Source organism: Anopheles bellator, chromosome 2 (assembly GCF_943735745.2).
Source record: "Anopheles bellator chromosome 2, idAnoBellAS_SP24_06.2, whole genome shotgun sequence".
Classification (NCBI taxonomy): Eukaryota; Metazoa; Arthropoda; class Insecta; order Diptera; family Culicidae; genus Anopheles; species Anopheles bellator.
In genome coordinates this window covers 52,066,596-52,085,233 of record NC_071286.1, presented here as the reverse complement: position 1 = coordinate 52,085,233, position 18,638 = coordinate 52,066,596, and the positions used below count along the sequence as shown (strand labels likewise).

Below are 18,638 nucleotides of genomic sequence, written 5' to 3'. Positions count from 1 at the left end.
TTCTTGCATGAGACAGCTTGACAGCTGTCAAGATTGCTCGAGCCGATGGCGACACTTTTGCGCGTGTTTACAAGTTCATTGGTGCAGTTAGCCGGGAGAAGTGATCAATTTCGTGAAATCCATAATAACTACTCTCAGCTCAGCCATGGATGAGTTTACGGTTCCTATTCTTCACGAGTGGTACCACCAGAACAGTATCATCGCCACTCCGGATCACGGATTGCTTTACTCTTCGCGGTTCGATATGTGCTACATTCCACCGTTGGCCTCCGGCGAGCAAATGCCGAAAGTTAAGATCATCAACCATGTACTATTGTAAGTATCTCTCATCGTTTAGCAAGTTGAGACCGGGTATGTACGATTCCGTACCATATTACTTGCAGTTTTCCTTCCGGGCGGACTATCAAGAGTTTGGCCTGTGCGCCAGACTGGCAGAAGGAGCGAACGTTTGCAGTGTTGGACAGCGCAAACATTGTGTGCGTGTACGATCTGGATCGGGAGGAACCCATCAAAGGTCATCGGGCTCATGTAGCTTCCTTGAACCCCAAGAAGGGCAAAGATACCGATCAGCACAAGGCCATCACATCTGCCCTGTGTTTTAGCACGAACGGTAAACTGCTGTCCTGCGATCATTCTACACTTGTCATTTACTGCGTGCTGTCGAACCGCTACAAAATATATGGCAATTTATTCGACAAAAAGAGCGTCGTAGTGGTACTGACGCGTGTCCCCAATGATCCAAGTGTCTACGTTGCCGGAATGCAGAATGGGCTGATACAAATATTTACCATCAAAAAACCATCGATTCTTCACTCCCTTCGAAGGCACGGTCATGAGATAGTGTCAATTGATTTGTTGGCTGTTCCCGTTTTAAGGGAGGAAAAACCGCGGATTGCATCTGATCGAACTGATCACCAGAATGCTACTGGTGATGAGAAAAAAAGTCGCCCAAAAAAGAAGGCACATAAAAAAGGTAAAACCCCGACCGCAGACACGTCAGACTTTCTGGACATTTACAATTTCGACGACAATCAGGATGAGTTTGGAGCTGGAATTGATCGTGACACGAAGGACTTAAAGCAAGATAAATTTCGCGATAAGAACAAAACGATGGAGGGGTTCAACTTTCTGGAGGCATGTCAAAACCTTAAAGAAGATATACTGAAAGCGGCCACTCGCCGTAATCAGGATGAAAGCGAGAGCGATGATGAAGGGGAAGAAGAGCACACTCCAGAGTTTAACACGGATGACGAAAATGAGTTGGATGACTGTGAACAACAGAGGGACTGTGGCCGCGTGAGTGGTGATGATGGCGATAAGCACGAGGGCGAGCTGTCCGATGATTCTGAAGATGATAACTATGAGCGTAAGCTCATAATCGTTAGCGGAAGCCGCGAACAAAATATTTTTTTCTGGGATTACGAAACAGGATTACCCATTGGCAAAGTAGTTGTCCAAGCGGATACACCGAAGCGACTCTGTAACACGATCTTCACGAATGCCGTCTGGCTTGATGAGCGACACATTGTGGCCAACACGTCCTCCGGGAGCGTCGTGGAATGGAAGGTGGAAGCGTATCGCAAGAACAATTTCGTAAACCTGCGAACCGTATTGAATCCGCAACCCTATCCGGTGGATAAAATATTTCACGTTATTCGCGCTAATTCGAGCGATGGCCGGTATGTGTGGTGCTCTTCAATAAACCGAAAGTTGATCTGTTTACGGGTTGTCGAAAATGAGGCACCCTCGGTGGCTCGCGATTATTCGTGCGTCGTTCCCAAAAATCGATGCTTGGTCGAAAGTCCGATTGAATCGATGGTGTAAGCAAAAGCAACTCAAACCACAAGGTCTGCCATGGTCTTTAATGTGCTCTTTGTTGTTATAGGATTGCCGTGGCTTCTAGTGCCCCGAGAATTGCGGTTACTAATCTGATGAACCTTCAGCCAGATTGTATTCCCATCAAACACTTTTCGAACAACATTGGCAACATAGTGACGGCGCTGGCGTGGCACCCGGAGGAAGAGGAGAAGCTGGCTTTCGGAACGTGCGATGGACGTGTAGGCATTCTGAATACTGAAAGTGTTACTAACGGTCCAATTTTGCTGAATGCGTTCATCAACAAGGACGTCTACGCCTTGTGCTGGGGCTACCTGACCGACGATAAAAATCAACGACAGCTAGCACTCTTTGCGTCGGGAAAAACGGAATTGGCTTACTATTACTTGTCGGGTCCAGGAAAATTCAGTATGACCATTTTATGAGCAGCAATCGCGTTGAAGCTGCTTAATTTATTTATTAACAACGGATTTCATTGCAGAGCCCATCGTGTGCAAACAGTTCGGAAAAGTATCCAATGTAAACATCGTCGGAAAATTGTGCTTTATTGGGACCCAGGAAGGAGAAGCTTTCGTTACGGACTTGGATCATAATATGGCAACACTCTTCCGTGGCCATGTTACAACTCCGATGCGTTACATCACCTCACTCGAGTACAAGGGCGACCTGTTGGCCGTGGGGTCCAGTTGTTTGAAAATATCTTTGGTTGATTTCAGTAAAGGATTCCATGGTAAGTCTCGCCGCAGCTTAGATAGTGGAAATAAACTGTGAGAACATTCGATTGGATTATTCGTTTAGATTGTGGCGAAAAAAACATTACAACCCTTGAAGGACATGAAGACACGATCTGTCAATTGAGGTGGAGTCGCGGAGATACAATGCGGCTGGTGAGCGCTAGCTTCGATAAAACGGTCCGTGTTTGGGATGCACCGTCATCGACGTGTCTGAAAGTGTACAATACGGGCAGCTTCACATATAGTGCCATGTTTTCGCCGCTGGACGAAAACATCATCATTTACGTGGCCGCATATTCATCGCTGGCATTTTTTGATTACACAAAAGACCACCCCAGGCAGAAAGAAGGTTGGTGATTTTACGTTCAGAAAGCTTACCGTTCACCATCATTATTACACAGATACTAATGTTTATGTTACAGTCAAAATCGAGACGAGTGCTTCGAGAAAGTCCAAAAACTCGACTGCGCCGAAAATTCAAATTCCTTGGGCTCGCTCAGAAGACGTAGAGCCTGCAAAGCCCAAAACATTCGAAGACACAAAAGCGCCATCAAGCGTGACCGCTTCCGACGGCACTGGGACAGGTAACGCTGAAGAGATCGCAAAGAGCACGAACGATGCAATCGATGATTTGGCTGACAAAGTACAGCAGGTTACCCTTAAGGCCAAAAAAGCTCGGCATTTGCCGGTGAAGGAGGTAACAACGTTCTCTCTTGCATATCGTGAAGCCAACAAACCGAAGGAAACTTTGGCATGCATTGTCAAAATGCTACACACCGTTGAGCCACCACCAACTGATCCGTTGGAAAGTAATCAAAACGGTGACAGTGAAATCGAAGATTCCGACATAGAAAACGAGAATGACGTGAAAAAGGAGAGCGTGGAAGAGCCTAGCATTGAAAAAGTGTCCACGATCGATTCGCGAGTGGAAGATGGTCCCGTGTATTACAACGAAAAACTGTTTTCTACGGAAGAAAAGCTGAAGCAGCTGATTGAGGAAGAAGGTAAATGTCCATGCTTTTTCCTACTTTGCGTTTAACATCTTATAACTCAACACGTCCTTATAGTAAAACACAGTATGGCATCGAAAAAGTATTCGATTGGATTCGTAATGCTGCCGCATTTACTGCACAAGCTCAAGGACACAATACTGGAACGTATCGCTAAGAAAGACCTCACAATCGATCTTCTAGCCCTCGCACCGTACATTTCGCATATGTGAGTTTTCCCTGAATGTTGGAAATGAATGCTTAGTTTAACCATTTTGTGTGCACTTTTAGCTTCTGGCGGCAATGCTGTCAAGCGTACGGCTATCAGTTAATAGAGAATGGAAATTCACTGGCCTCTGTACCGTATTTTCTGGCAAGCCACAATGTAAGTTCTAAATATGCTCCCCGCCTGCATCGGACATGTTTTGAGTTGACGTATTTTATCTCAGGTGGACGATGCGATCGAAACACTTTGCGATGGCAAGTATTACCGAGAAGCATGGGCCATTTGCCGCCTACAGAAAATGCCCGACGATCCCATCAATGAAAAGTTAGCGACCGACTGGGCGGAATATCTAGAATCCGTCGGCAATCTGGAAGCTGCTGCGTTAGTGTAAGTTGTTAGACGAGACAGCACTGCTTGGCGCACAAATCAACTTACGCGTGCCGTTTTTTCTTTCAGATGGACTGGTGTTAAGAAATACGAAAATGCCACCAAGGCACTGTTGAAACGTAAGGAGCTTTCTAAAAATATTCTACAAACGATAGATGAGCTGCATGTGAAAATTCAAGAAGCAAAATCTACTAAGGAAAAGTAACTCAAGTGTGTTTAAAGTATGTATGAATTCCATCATTTCGTCGGTTTTTATGTCACACCTTTCAGGCACTACATACCGACATTTGTAACAAAAATCGCGTTTCGCACGAACACTCTACAATGAAATAAATACTGAGTTTGTAAGCAAATTACTACGCATCGCCTATACCATCGGAAGTGGTAAATAGTTGCGATTCCTCTTTCGACAGCAACACCAATACCTTTTCAGAATATTGCACCAAATCTGGCCACACACTAACTTTAATGGCAACAGCATCATGGAGTACACAGCTAGCTGGTAGAAGCGCTGCGATGTCCACAGCACGGTGTACCGCAGTTTGTCCCCATCAAACACGGCATAACCGTAACCTATCTTCATCTCACCCATCCGGTACGAGCATGTTGGTACCACAAACTCCAGCAACTCACGCGTATCCTTCAAATAGTCCAAGTTAAACTCTAGCACCTCATGTCGACTGCCCGGTTCGGTGTTGAGCGGGACGAACGGAACCTCCTGCGATAAACGGTTGCGGTGCGTTTTCACGTACAGTGACTTGTGTTCATGGGCCGAAAATATTACGTTGGGTTGAAAATCTTCGATCGCCTGATGGGATTAGATTAGCCGGCGATTAGCCAAATAAAGTATTCCGATATTCTGTTCCTGCTTACCTGATAGGTGAACGGATCCGTCCATCGTAGCACTGGCATGTGGCTCAAGAAAACCGTGTAAGAACTTTGCTCACGATGGTCTGCGTTTGGAGGTAACGTCATAGAGATGCGGTTCACGTTGACAAATTGTAGCAGTGAGTGCGCCGTCCACTCGTCCTGTTCATTAAAATATTGTTTAAATCGTAGCACTTTGTCCGACTTGACCACTTCAAGACCTTCTCCGCCAATGTCATTATCGCCGGGAATGAAGAGCTGAAAATGAGGGCGAAATATGATATGATAGAGATGCTGGTGTCGATAACAATTACGAATGCCAGAATAGAACGCACCATTAGGGTATCTGCCGTGGGTTGGGTAAAAATGTTAACGAAGCGACTGAAGTAGTTCGCGAACTGCACGTCATCAGCCACGCTGCCTTCGTCCATGAGATCTCCCAGAAAACAGATAACATCTGGCGTCGTATGTTGAACTGCCCGTTTGTAGGTGCGCTTCAGGTGCCTTCAAGAGTAGACAGGTTTCGTTAATTTCATTGCCATTGATTGTAACATTGAGTTGGTATGAAAATGTTGGCTACAAGGTAGAGATAATGGCTGAATGCTGAATTACGTAGCGATTAGTTTGTGCAATATCATAGTCCACGATATCAATCGATTTCTTTTAGTTATGAACTTTCTTGCATAGCAATAAAATCACAAATAGAGCTCCGTCATTTTACGCGCAGATAAGATTACGGCTTACTATTGGAAGAGACTTGGCAATATTGTAGTATCTTTTGCCAGACCTGGTGATCTTCGATTAATCGATCGTTGAATGAACCATCAAGCAACGAGTTGTTCATTTGTTGAGCTTTCCCATGATTTTTGAGAAGCATTATAACCCAATTTGTTACGATACACCCTAGTAAGTAAGGACACGTTTTAGAAACTTTGGTCCGTAGAGCAATCGGGTACGTACCGGTCGGAGTCAAAGTTCGCTAAAGGCCAGTAGAGCTTCTTGTCAAAAGTATTTCCCAAAATTTGTGGATCAGCCACCAAGAGAACTTTCACGCAGGTATCTGCAAGTAAACGGACCAATTGTTTAGTCGCTCCGACGAGCCCGCAGAACCGATTTCACATTCCTCTTACCAGTTTCACACTGTAGTTCGGACCACCGCAGACTGTGATAGATATGGATAAGATACTCATTGTGCAAGATCAAAGCGGCCAAAGTAGGGAGATAGATTTTCCAGAACAGCGGTAACCTGAGGCAGGGAAAGAAATTAAGTCTCACATATGCTACGCAGCTGTTTCAACGCCACTGAATGCACTTTACCTACAGACGCTTCTCTTCAGCATGTCGATTACTCGCGGTCACCGTCTTCACGCGAGACTGAGACTGTGTTTATACCAATCATACCTGTTGGCGCACGGAGGGTTTGATACCTCAAAAGTCGTACTTCGATAACAGCAACCCCCGGCCGGTGGACTGATAACGTTGACGAGCTTCATCTAATCGGTGAGTCAAAATTTACTTCGCCAAACCTAAACCTAAACCTATTTCTCAACACTCGCGCCACTAACTGTACCGAGCTTATGAATGGAGATGTTAAGCTGTCCATATGAGATGCAAAGCGTACGAGGCGTTTTTTTAACATTTTGTAACCCAAAAATCACAAATTGTGCACACAAACGGTCGGTTGGGTTTGTTGGTTGTGGTCAGTAGTAGTAGGGGCCTGCTGGCGACCGTTTATCAATTGATAAGGTTTGTTTTGCCTCGCTTGCATCACAACCATTGTCAAATCGCCATGTTTCGTATGTTCCTTACGGGGCATACCAAAGAAAGAAGTGAGGATTACAAAATTGTACAAAGTAATTGTGCTTGGGTTTTTGCCAAATAATGAATGTGTTTAATTTGTAAGATCTCAGTAAAACATTTTTTTTGGAAAGAATCAACGCATCACTTCCGGTTCGTTGAGCCGATCGAAATTCAAAACTCTTAAAAATGCGAAATAGGGTTTGAGTGTGGCTCTTTATTCATTTGGTTCAGTATGTAATTCTTAAGAAAAAATTCAAATTTCATGTACTTAATTTATAATTGTAAGCTTAGTGCTGCCTGCCGTCAAGCCGATTAAAATTGGAGTAAAGTTCGGACCACATGTGCAAGTAAAGCATCGATGTCGATGCGCAGGGTGCCGGCGAAACGCAAGTCTTCGTAAGACCGAGCGCTCGATGTGTTTGTACGCACGTTACTAGAACGGTTAGTAAAATACTTCGTTCTCCTTTCCGGCCGTTAATCGCCGTCGGCGTACTGGTTGGTCGCTTAGCACAAAATCAGCCCCCCGGACGGCGACAGTGCTCAGTCGCGGTGCGTCGATCAGAACGTGTGCAGCGTGCATCGGGTGCAACAAGTAGTGGCAAAAGATTAAGACAGTAAGTAAGATTTATTTATCTTAACCCACCACCAGTAAAACCGAACAGCGGTTGGCGAGTGAAAGATATGGTGCGAATATTCTAGTTTCTCGGTGCCAAAGTGTAGCGAACTGGTTAGAATAATTGATGCCTTGCGGTAACGTGTAGCGTGAAACAGTCCCGGCGACGTTCAGTAGGTCATTTGTATTCCAAGTCCGTCATTCACAGGGAGCGTGCGTAACTCAATCGTCTTGTCTGTTTCATTCCGACGCACTGGCGCTGCGGGTCCAAACACAACGGGCAGACGTTTTTTTATGTTTGAAGTCAAAGTTCACGCTGTTCTTATCTTGCAGCCCCACACATAAGGCAGAAAATTCGACCCCCCTCGGGCAAATAATCTGATCACTGATACCGCACTGCGCCGTCTGATGCTTTCATATCAGGGGCATGGTCTTATTTTTACTTTCTGCTTTATAATTGCAACTGCCCAATCATTACGTTTCGTTCCTTTGGATTTTGCCTGCACAATAAGTGGGATTCGAATGACCTGAACAGGTTTTGCGCCAGACCACTATTGGATGCCGTTTATGCGAAGGACACGCGCACAGGACGCGCTGTATTTTGATCCGCCAGTTTTCGATCCCACCGTATTGAGCGAGAAAAATATTTACAATTACGGGACGAGCTACAAAACAAAACTGGTGCCACAGGACAACGAGAGGACCACAATCATCACCGCACGTTGTTTGTAAATATTCACGAATCGATTGCATCCACATGCGCACAGGACTAATCACAACGTGATGCAACGGGTTAGGATCAATTAATCTGTGTCAGTATCATATAGTTCAAGTGCAGGTCGTGGGGCGTTCACTGGTTACCGGCTCGATGATGTATTTGATGCTGTCCCCTGAACCACACCCGGAAAGATCATTAGCGAGATCATTGCCGAGAGAGTTAATTACCGTAGCTAAAAAGATTAGTTCATCTCGTTGATAGCAGAATACTACATGTGATAAATTCTCTCGGCTGAATGTGTTTGTAACGTTCGCTCGAAGCGTGAAGTGCATCGACCAGCAGCCCGCGGTCAATCATTAGTCGAGGGTTCCAAATGCGTTGTGACGAAGCGTGTTCAATTTCTTCGTTTTTGCCTTCTTCCAGATCGACCTATAATAAGTGTGGGGGGTCATGGCGAACGGTTACATCACAACTATTGCAAAAAAGTATCCTTCGTTCCGCGACGAACGCCTCAAGACGACGGATCTCTGGTTGGACGGAAAGAGGGCGGACGATGGCGCCGAGGGGCTGTGGCGCATACACGACACACTGTACGACCTCTCGGACTTCATCGACCACCATCCGGGCGGCTCCGAGTGGATCCGGCTAACAAAGGGAACGGACATTACCGAGTCCTTCGAAACGCACCACATTAATACACGGGCCGAGGGCTTGCTGGCAAAGTACAAAGTGCGCGAGGCCACGGCGCCAAGGGCGGTGCAGTTGACGTTCCACGATGATGGGTTTTATCGGACACTCAAGCGGCGGGTTCGGGACAAGCTGAAGGATATCGACTATGCGCCGGTGAAGCAGTCGAAACTGATCATCGACTCGATGTTGGCCGCGGCGTTCGGTCTAGCCTTTCTTGCCATTCGCCTCCACAGCTACGTAATTGGTGCGTTTTCAGGGTTGTTTGTCTGCTGGACAATGATTGCGGCCCACAACTTTTTCCACCAGCGAGACAACTGGAGGATGATGACGTTCAATCTGGCCTTTTCCAGCTACCGGTGAGTGCAGCGAAAACACAGCAAGCAGGGCGAGATCACCGAGCTGGTTCCGGTTTTCTTTCTAGCAAATGGAGAGTGTCGCACGCCATGTCTCACCACAACTTCCCCAACTCTATTCTGGACCTGGAGATTACCTACTTCGAACCGTACCTCTGTTGGCTGCCGAATCCTGCGACGAAGAGTGCCTTCGTACGGTACGGTTCCTGGGCGTATGGACCGATCGTGTATTCCGTTTTGCTTTATGCAGAATTTTTCAAACGCATCGCCGAGACTGTGAAACTGGGAAAAAACACGTTTCATTTGGATGACTTAGTCACATTCATTCTGCCAACGTTTATGTACGTCGTCGGCACCACCAGCCTCTGGGAGGTGGTCAAGATGTGGCTGTTCGTCGTGTTGGTGGCCAGTTTCATGTTCGGTTTAATCGGCTTAAACGCCGCCCATCACCACCCGAAGACGGTTCACGATGGCGATAGAATACCGTAAGTACCGTAAGTAGGTGGCGCACATTTTGGCTGTACTGAAGGAACCGCATTGGGTGCTTCTCATTAACAGGGAAAATATTGATTACGCGGTTTACCAACTGGCTGCCGTTATCGACCGGTCGGATACGAAAGGCTCGCTGTTCATGGTACTGACGACCTTTGGAGATCACTGTTTGCATCATCTGTTCCCCACGCTCGATCACGGTATTCTGCCACAACTGTATCCGGTGTTTTTTGAAACGTGTCATGAATTTGAAACCGTATATCGTGAGATGCCGTGGCTACAGCAAATCATCGGCCAGCACAAACAGCTTGCCCGTATCGAAACGATGACGTATAACCCGTCGGAGAAGTTCAACTAAGAGCTGTGCGCACGCCAACGTTAGACCAAAGAGCTTTCCTGTTGAAATGCAAAACATAGAAGGGCTGGTAAGAAATATTGGAACCAAACCATTGAATTAGTGATTATCTTGAGAACGGTGTAAAGTTGGTTTTTAACAAAATAAGAAGGTAATGATTCAACTGTTAGTTTCGTTTGTAGTTTCTTTATTTGAGAGAATTTTCTAAAGTATCACTATCACGGAGTGATTATTCGTCTCTAGAATACTTGGCATTGAGTTCGCTTTTACTTAAAATGTCCTTTTTTTGATGAGAAATAAAGAACATAAAAACTTTTCTTGTTCATTTCACAAATTCAATCAAATTTGTTGAGACAATGAGCAGTTTCGCACAATATTGCGTACAATCTTCCACGCGATTGAAACGATTGCTTACAAACCTAATAGCGTCCGATAAGCAATGGACTTGCCACAGCGGTTTGCTTCGTGTTTGGTTAGTTGTCTTTTCTGCTGCCGTCGGCTCATGCAAACTAGAAAATAGAATGGTCGATCCTTGTTCTTACACCAGAACTAAAAAAATATTGCTCGAACATTCAACGAATGCAGATCAACAGAACGTTTCGTCGATATAATTCCAACTTACTCGGATACCGATAACCCAATCAATAAAACGTATCCAACGAAAGTAAAAATTGGGCTTTATAAAGATCATTTCTATTTTATGCATTGCCTTCAGCATCTGCATGCTGACAAATATACCAAAGCGATAGCAGAAATAGTAATGCTGCGCCGAATTTGCGGTGAAACAATAGGGTTTATTGATTTCTTCGTTGTTCAGCATATTAACGGCTTAAGAGACAAGAGCATTGCCTAATACTAATGGTTATCCAAAACAGCACTCCCGCCGGAACCATTGTGTAAGCTTTCAGTAATCGTCAAAACTAATTGTGACAGAAGCGCCTTGTGCCAGCAGATCTTCAACAAACGGCCACTTTTCATTGGATGGTACTCACAATGCCGAAGAGCAAGACTTGTGAAAGCGAGGCTCTCCGTCGAATGGTGTGGCCTTGTTATGCGCGAAGATTCAAACAGAAGAAAGTGCAGCATACATACGAGCCATTGTGGCAGCCGGTCAATTACAGCTTGATGGTGATGGTGATGTGAAGTGCGAACCGTGTTCAAATAAAAATAAACATCATAACTCCTTTTCAAGAAGCTGCAATAAACCCCTTTCCGACTACAATATTGTTCGAATCAAACTTTAAAGCTTAAAGGCCCCGTATGTATAACTCTACCAAACACTAGGCCACATCTTCTGGGAAGAACAATAGTAAATCAACCGAACAATAGCGTCGGTTGTATTACTTATTGCTAAGCGTTAATTGGATCGTAATTGGTCAAGATTGAGCCGATTACAATAACCAATTAAGAAACCGAAACACCGCGCTTTTACCTTCGGCATATATTGGAATAATCTTGAAGATCAGTGCCATTTTAAACAATTTGCGAATCTGTTTGCTCAATTTTAAATTGCCGCACACAGTTTTGATTTATATTGTAATAATATTTAGTAAATTTATAAATACTTTCTATAAATGCATTTACTCTTTTGAGTTCATTTACTCCTCTATGCTCTTTTTTGATATTGCAAACCTTTCGATCTTATCTTTATTTCAAACACCCGGAAAAGTTTATGTTATAGTGGACGGTAACTGATCGCGGAAAAGGTTAATGGTGATGGATTTTGGACACTATCAGCATTTTGCCATTTTTTTAAAACACCAACCTCACCGCTAACGATATTTTTTCGGATCGTTCGGAGCGAATGCGCGCGCATCTTCTGTGTCGGAATGGTTTATTTTTTCCAAACGCCCGAAAACGGGGCTGGAAATGCTGTTAATAATTTACTTTATTGCTCCACTGATCTCAGACGGACGGGATGCTGAACCGGTGCCGCTCTCCTGCTCCGAGCGATCGTTGTCAACCGTGGTTCTGCGAATTCTGCATTCGTTCTTTGTGTTCTATTGTTCACCTCGAATCCGGTTCATGTTTCGGCGGCGAGCCGAACAAGGCGGAATACCGCGGTGCAGGTTGACCGGACCGTTCACCTGGTTCGCGCGGTCAGTTAGGTTTTCGATCGCGGTCACGGTGGACGTGAGTGAATGCTGGTTCGGGTGTTCGGGTGGCGTGTTCAAAAATTGCCGAAGCGAATCACCAAAGCGTGGAACGAGATTGGTTCCGGTCGAGTTGAAATTCTCCGGAAACGAACGCGCTTGCGCTGTATGTGTTTTGTGGCGTAAACTTTAATTCAGTGATTCAATTGCTGCGAAGTTTGCGAAGTGGATACCCGGTTTTTCCAGTGATCGTGCTGTGCTGCAAAGTTACATCGTGTTCAGATCAAAGAAGAAAGCATTTGCAATCGATGGTCGCCATAACCGCACATGCAATTGATCGTGTCCCGCGAGGATCGCGTGTCGAAAAATCATGAGTGTTCTGTGAGGCATTAGATCGTGCATTTTCTACACTGGTGTGGGTTTCCCATTTAAAAGAAAAACGGTAAGCACAGGTTCAAGATCAAGATCAAAATTCTTGAAAAGGCCAGTGTCGAAGTGGTGCCGAAGAACCGGTTTCTGGGCCACATGCCCTGAAATTTACATGATGCTCACGCCGTTCCACTGCCGTATGTTAATAATAATCAATCGAAGGGTTCTTGGCTTAATAGGGCAGGATTACATCCAGTTTCGGCCAATTTAAAATTCTGATCGTTCTTGGGGCCTAGATCGAGATATTCTTTTACATGTTTCTCGCATAAAGCGAGGATCATAAAATGGAAGGATCAATTTATACTGCCGGCGATAGCCCTTCTTTATTGAGTTGGCAAGTTGGTGTAAAAAAAGGAGGTAAAAGATTTTGAAATATTTTATTGTTTTATTCTAATTCACTGTTTTTTTTTCATTCAACCCGAACAAGGAACAGGAAGTGACGGGAACACACGTGGCTCGGTAGACATACTAAAAACCTTTTCGTTTATTTTACTTCTTCTCGGTTCGCAAGAGGCAATTGGTCGAGTGTAACGTATCAGTGTAACAAATCAAAAGTAAAGGAAGTTAAGAAATAGTTTGAAACAACAGATCGAAGGCCAACAGCAATGGTCATGCGTTTGTCTCCCTTCGAATTGCATTTCATTAAACCGAACATCGCGAAAACCTCGGTAACGTTTTTCTTGTTTTGAACATCGTCGAACGAATGATTGAAAATGAAAAAATTGACCGTTAAACAAACTGTCGTCATACGACCATCACCTTCTTTCCGGTTCAGTGAGCAAGGAGGGCGAATGATAAAACTAAACCAAACGAAACAAAGCGTCTGTGAACGTTTTTTTACGCTTCCCTCACTTCAGTTGCTAGCTCAGATTCTGTAATTCAAATGTAATTCACTATCATTTATTCTTTCACAAACTACACCAGAAACGCATATTTAAAGCGGCCAACCCAATTAGCTAACTCTCTGATGCTAATGCTCCAATCAAATGCTTAAGTGCTCCAATGCTACTACCAAAATCCTCGATGTGGTAATGTCAGCAACAATAAAAGTCCACGCAGAAACTTGAAATGATTATTTTGCCTTCGTAAACCGTTGCCAGCCGACGTGCAAGGCTTCAAAAGCCATAAAATTGACGAAGGGTACGAATGAAGGAAACACAAGGCAATGTTGAAAACCCACCGACGTTTCTAAAGCATGGCAAACCAAATCTATGTCATCGGAAAGCCGTATACATTCACCCGGCATTAATATTCGAACCCAAAGATTGATCGCACTGCCCGATATCACTTGTCACGCAAATATGTTGCTGTCTGGCGACTACGAAAATTTGGCCGGCATTGATTCGTACAGAGGCCAATAGAAACTTTCTCTTCATCAACTTCTACAGGAAAGTGATTGAACGAGCAAGTCTCGCAAAAATACCTAATAGTGGAAAAAGATGTTCAGGAAATGTTTTGAATTAATGTCCAGCTATGAAGGGCTGCAATTTTAACTTAAGCCTGTTTAGGATTTTTGGAAACAAGATATCGGCATGACCAGCTGCTTTAGTTAAACAGTAAAGAAATGGCTTCTATGACGATGAAATGGATGACAATAACTGGATCTATAAAATGCATTCAATACCTAAAGGTATCGCAACCAAAGCCAAGTGATGTCGCCAGTCACCAATTATTTCCTAGGACTCTTTTTGATTGCGAAAACGATCGTATTGGGCCATCTGATTTGACTATAATTGAATTCTGAGAACCAAGTCGCTTCGCTGAACAATCGCGCTAATTATCCCCAATCTGGTTCAGATTTATTAACGAACTGGGCTGATCTTACATCGTTCGCATCGGCTCGGTTGATCCCGCCATGTTGTTCATCAAGAAGGCTCAACCTCAAGAGCACGGTCAAGGCCGACGGTTTGGCCGTGTTTCCTGGACAACCAGCAGATGGATAATCCGTCATCTTGACTATGCTCCACAGGCACCGCGTCACCGACCATGGCACCAGGCGCTGAGCGGAAGCCATCCGATTCGTCACCGGCAGTTGCATATGCCACGGACCTCACGCATCGCTATCCAACGTTTCGCGATGAATCGTTCAAAACGACGCATAACTGGTTGGAGGGGAGAAGGTACGACGATGGTGCGGAGGGGCTTTGGCGCATCCAGGACGCTCTGTATGACCTTGAAGACTTTGCTCGCACCCATCCCGGCGGTTCCGAGTGGATCCGCAGGACAAAGGTTTGTGGAAAGGTTCCAGCGGAATTCCAGGGCCATCCCACTAACCGACTAACCGATCTCCAACAGGGAACCGATATTACGGAAGCCTTCGAAACGCACCACATCACGCGTACGGCGGAACAAATGCTGCCCAAGTTTTACGTACGACCCGCCACCCAACCCCGAAACATCCGGCTGACGTTCGCTGAACACGGCTTCTTCCGCACCCTGAAGCGGCGCGTACGTCAGAAGCTGGAGACCGTCGATCCGACACCGACGAAACACTCGTGCCAGATTTTGGACGTGCTGCTACTGACGGTGCTGCTGACGGCCTATTTGGCCGTATACTTCGACAGCTACGCCATCGGCTTCGTATGTGGTGCGTTCGTGAACGCAACCATCATCGCGGCGCATAACTTTCTGCACCAGCGAGACAACTGGCGCATGCTGGCCTTCAACATAGCTTTTCTGAGCTACAGGTAAAATGGTTCACCGGTTTCGGACCGCCTCGTTGGCTTGGCTGACCTGCTTTCGGGGCGGTACTGAAAAGAAGAAATGTCTTATCATTTGCACCAGGGAGTGGCGCGTTTCACATGTGATGTCCCACCATCTCTACCCAAACTCGCTGCTGGACATGGAGATATCCGGCTTTGAGCCATTCCTCTGCTACCTTCCCTGGCCGGAACTGAAAAACAGCTTTCAGCGATATGGATCCTGGTTCTACGGTCCCTTCATCTTCGGAGCAGTATTCTTAAGCGAATACATCAAGCGACTTATGGACAGCGTCAACCAGGGAAAGAACCGGTTCTACCTGGACGATTTGATACCGTTCCTGTTGCCAACATTCATGTACATCACGAACCCGGGAAGTTTGGGTGTGGTGCTACGACTGTGGCTGTTCATCGTGCTGATGGGTAGCCTCTGGTTCGGACTGGTTGGCCTGAGTGCGGGCCATCATCATCCCAAAGCGCTCCATTCGGGTGACGTTTTTCCGTAAGTTTTCGACTAGATGTTAGCACAGCCATACCGGTCCCTATATAGTTACACTTTCTTTCCACAGTGATGGCATAGATTTTGGGCTGTACCAACTGGCCACGATCGTGGAGCGGAGGGGTGTCACAGGTTCGCTGCTGAAGGTGCTCACCACGTTCGGCGATCACCATCTGCACCATATGTTCCCGACGCTGGACCACGCCATCTTCCCCCAGCTGAACGATGTGTTTCTGCAGACGTGCCGCGAATTTCACGTCGGCCAACTATCGAGCTCGTGGTTCTCACAGTTTCTAGCTCAAAACATACAACTGGCCAGGGTTAAGCCAAGAGTGCATCGGTGCACCGTTGAGCCGAAAACGAGCAAGTAAAGCGAGCGACGATCGTGCATCGTGATCGTGATCATTGTGCGAATATGAACTCGGTATCCTATTGCGGCTTTGCGTTGTTATGGCATAGCTTATTTTGTCGTTCGTATTCTCGTAGGTGTGTCGTGTGGACAGTTCGATAGAAAGTGTTGGTTCACAACACTTTACAAAAAGCCATTCATCAATGTCTAGAAATAGATTGTAAACGCTACTAGGAAGAGGTATCCATGTCATCTGTGTTCCTCGAGCTGTGAAAAAGAACACCAGTCAAAACCAATATATTGTTAAACGCTAGTCGGGAACGTTAAGAGTGTATGAGCGCATCCTGCATTGGTGTACTTCTTACCCTTGGTTTCTATCTATGGAACGAGTTTTAAAAAGCAACGAATAAAAAGTCTGAACTGTTCAATTAAATCAAAAACAAAATTCATAACGTTGTATGGGGTCGATCTTTCGCTCAACCGTTGGACTACTTTCAATCTGTATTAAATAAGTAAGAAATACGAATGAAAAGGTATTGGTTTACAGCAACAGTTGTGAGTTGTTGCTTAACGCAATACCCCGTTGGACAGAACCCCATTCTTGCTTTAGGGAAACTGCTGGCAATGCAAATTGTGATTAGAGAACTGACTCACATAACTTTCTGGAATGCATGTAATACCCTTCGGTATGGAGAATTTTTATGTAGCAACAAAAATTGAATTGAAAAATATTGTACTTTAAGACAATCAACTTAAGCCACACCAATCCGTATGGTTTACTAAATGCTTCGGGTCCTATTTTCAAGTTTCAATTCGTATTCAGATATTCAGATTTCATGTGGAAATATGGATTGATTACCCCGCGTACGGCACGTTAAGAAAAAGTACCGAGCACTACAGAGTTGCTGCCGAGAGTCCAGCAAGCAGACTGACGAACCAAACCACTCGGTTTAGCAGCTTTTGGGCCCAGCGATGGAAGATAATGAGCAAATCCCGAGGTTTGATGGTACCGGATTTCATAACTCCAAGTTCCGGACGGAGACTTCTTCTTCTATGACCCCTACGCCATGTTGCCCTGCGTCGAGCAAAGGATATAGAAGTCGAAGCGCTTATCGAAGCGTAAAGTGAACCGACAACAAATGGAGAATGATCGGATGATCAGTTGGAATTGATCAAAACGCCAAACTTCGTGCTTCGTTTCCACCGATTAATTCGCGATTTTAAAGCCAGTGGCACTAAGGTCGATGAAACCGAGGAAAACCAGATTTAGCACAGTTCGATTCCCTTTTCCACAGACGCAATTTACTGTTTTGGTCCGCTCCTTCGTTGTAAAGTGTCATCAACAAAATCGATTTCTTTCGACCCATTCCGGGGTTTCCTGTGAGTTCCCAAGCAACCTCCAGCGGAACCTCCGGTTCCGGTTCGACACCAGCCGCCCCTTCGAGGATAGGCCGCCCTTCGGGGATAGATGAATAGACTTGCTTTTACATTTTCGAATAGAAGTATCTTATTTCGTTATTATTACCTTCTCTCATCCGCTTTTTTTTAAATTATAAAAATAAATACATTTTTTATTACTTTTGTTATAAAAAATATAAAAGAAACATTCAGAGCGAAAACTGTAAACCATTGCAGTTCACAAAGTAAGAAGAAGGACGAAAATAAAAAAAAGGAAAGTAACAACCACGTACAAAACCGGACTCAGAACAAACAAGGGAGTAGAGTTTATGGCGTGGAAAAGAATGGTGAATTTAACGTTGCACACAACAGCAAGTGACCAACATAAGCATCGAAAACAAAAAAAAGTAACAAAAAACTAAAGATGGCAACCGGAACTGAACCAAAAAAGGGTAATCTTTCGCTTTCACTATCTCTTTCTCGCGCGCGCGCTCTCTTTCTCTCTCTCTCGATTGCAAATCATTATCATTTCTGTTTTGATGTTCTTGGGTGGAGGTGATGTTAATTCTAGTTTTCTGTTCTTTACCGTGTTAAGGGTTCTTCTTCTTGCGTGGGTTACGCTTTCAATCCTGAATCCTATTTAGTTTTTCCTTAGTGTCCTACGCCACCTTCGTCATCGTTGCTCCCCGCATCAGCAAGCTCCTGGTCAATGGTTGTTCGCTGTTTCGCTCTTTCATGTTTCGGTATCCGTCTCTCCACGTGGTGGATCCCGGCGGGGGGGGATCGCATTCCACACGTGGTCGTGGCGTTTGGGTCGTTTTGACTGATGGGTTTTCTTTCTCCAGCTTCCTCTCCCGCTCTCTCTTTCTCTCTCTCGATCGATCGATCAAATCGTGCATACATTTTCCATTCGCTCACAAACACGCTCGCACACAGTTTCACCTCACCCCGGACCGGAAGTGGCGCTCGTGCTTCTCTCGTGATGTTGCTGAAAATTTGGTGTCGGATTCGATGCCCGCACCCGAAGCGGATGGAGGCGCGCGTTCAGTGAGGCAACCCCGCAAGCAAACGGAACCGACGGAACCGGGACCGCGGGAAGGGGAATGGCCAA

The 18,638-nt window shown here is 45.4% G+C and overlaps 4 protein-coding genes across 6 annotated transcripts; 3 read left to right on the top strand and 1 right to left on the bottom strand.

The window, feature by feature from the left end:
* The first annotated feature begins 145 nt into the window (after positions 1-145).
* On the top strand, positions 146-4,515 carry LOC131212825 (protein rigor mortis). Its single transcript, XM_058206863.1, has 10 exons — positions 146-315; positions 384-1,820; positions 1,886-2,244; positions 2,318-2,566; positions 2,635-2,919; positions 2,993-3,574; positions 3,638-3,788; positions 3,851-3,944; positions 4,009-4,172; positions 4,242-4,515. Exons 1-10 carry the CDS (start codon positions 146-148, stop codon positions 4,375-4,377), a joined length of 3,627 nt encoding a protein of 1,208 aa, XP_058062846.1. The 3' UTR covers positions 4,378-4,515.
* LOC131212826 (uncharacterized) lies at positions 4,303-6,388 on the bottom strand. The gene is made up of 6 exons (XM_058206864.1): positions 6,357-6,388; positions 6,170-6,285; positions 6,000-6,099; positions 5,375-5,543; positions 5,046-5,297; positions 4,303-4,980 (listed from the first exon to the last, which is right to left on the bottom strand). The coding sequence occupies exons 1-6, from the start codon at positions 6,377-6,379 to the stop codon at positions 4,540-4,542; spliced, it is 1,101 nt and encodes a 366-aa protein (XP_058062847.1). The 5' UTR covers positions 6,380-6,388; the 3' UTR covers positions 4,303-4,539.
* Positions 6,389-7,330: 942 nt separating this feature from the next.
* LOC131208366 (cytochrome b5-related protein-like) lies at positions 7,331-10,266 on the top strand. 3 transcript variants are annotated; one of them, XM_058201096.1, is made up of 4 exons: positions 7,331-7,453; positions 8,594-9,216; positions 9,282-9,698; positions 9,772-10,266. In XM_058201096.1, exons 2-4 carry the CDS (start codon positions 8,621-8,623, stop codon positions 10,061-10,063), a joined length of 1,305 nt encoding a protein of 434 aa, XP_058057079.1. In that variant the 5' UTR covers positions 7,331-7,453; positions 8,594-8,620; the 3' UTR covers positions 10,064-10,266. The 3 variants fall into 3 exon arrangements, with proteins under 3 accessions (XP_058057079.1, XP_058057080.1, XP_058057078.1); XM_058201097.1 differs by lacking the exon at positions 7,331-7,453 and adding an exon at positions 8,169-8,244; XM_058201095.1 differs by lacking the exon at positions 7,331-7,453 and adding an exon at positions 8,246-8,264.
* A 4,302-nt stretch (positions 10,267-14,568) lies between these two features.
* On the top strand, positions 14,569-16,151 carry LOC131207691 (cytochrome b5-related protein-like). Its single transcript, XM_058200318.1, has 4 exons — positions 14,569-14,811; positions 14,878-15,269; positions 15,367-15,783; positions 15,851-16,151. The coding sequence occupies exons 1-4, from the start codon at positions 14,569-14,571 to the stop codon at positions 16,149-16,151; spliced, it is 1,353 nt and encodes a 450-aa protein (XP_058056301.1).
* The last annotated feature ends 2,487 nt before the right edge of the window (positions 16,152-18,638 follow it).

Coding starts and splice junctions, on each gene's coding strand:
- LOC131212825 (XM_058206863.1), top strand. CDS start 146: ATGGATGAGTTTACGGTTCCTATTCTTCACGAGTGGTACCACCAGAAC. Junction 3,575..3,637: donor GCAGCTGATTGAGGAAGAAG/GTAAATGTCCAT, acceptor ACGTCCTTATAG/TAAAACACAGTATGGCATCG. Junction 3,945..4,008: donor ATTTTCTGGCAAGCCACAAT/GTAAGTTCTAAA, acceptor ATTTTATCTCAG/GTGGACGATGCGATCGAAAC.
- LOC131212826 (XM_058206864.1), bottom strand. CDS start 6,379: ATGCTGAAGAGAAGCGTCTGTAG. Junction 6,286..6,356: donor CTGAAGAGAAGCGTCTGTAG/GTAAAGTGCATT, acceptor TCCCTGCCTCAG/GTTACCGCTGTTCTGGAAAA. Junction 5,298..5,374: donor CCACGGCAGATACCCTAATG/GTGCGTTCTATT, acceptor CCTCATTTTCAG/CTCTTCATTCCCGGCGATAA.
- LOC131208366 (XM_058201096.1), top strand. CDS start 8,621: ATGGCGAACGGTTACATCACAACTATTGCAAAAAAGTATCCTTCGTTC. Junction 9,217..9,281: donor CTGGCCTTTTCCAGCTACCG/GTGAGTGCAGCG, acceptor TTTTCTTTCTAG/CAAATGGAGAGTGTCGCACG. Junction 9,699..9,771: donor CACGATGGCGATAGAATACC/GTAAGTACCGTA, acceptor TCTCATTAACAG/GGAAAATATTGATTACGCGG.
- LOC131207691 (XM_058200318.1), top strand. CDS start 14,569: ATGGCACCAGGCGCTGAGCGGAAGCCATCCGATTCGTCACCGGCAGTT. Junction 15,270..15,366: donor ATAGCTTTTCTGAGCTACAG/GTAAAATGGTTC, acceptor CATTTGCACCAG/GGAGTGGCGCGTTTCACATG. Junction 15,784..15,850: donor CATTCGGGTGACGTTTTTCC/GTAAGTTTTCGA, acceptor TTCTTTCCACAG/TGATGGCATAGATTTTGGGC.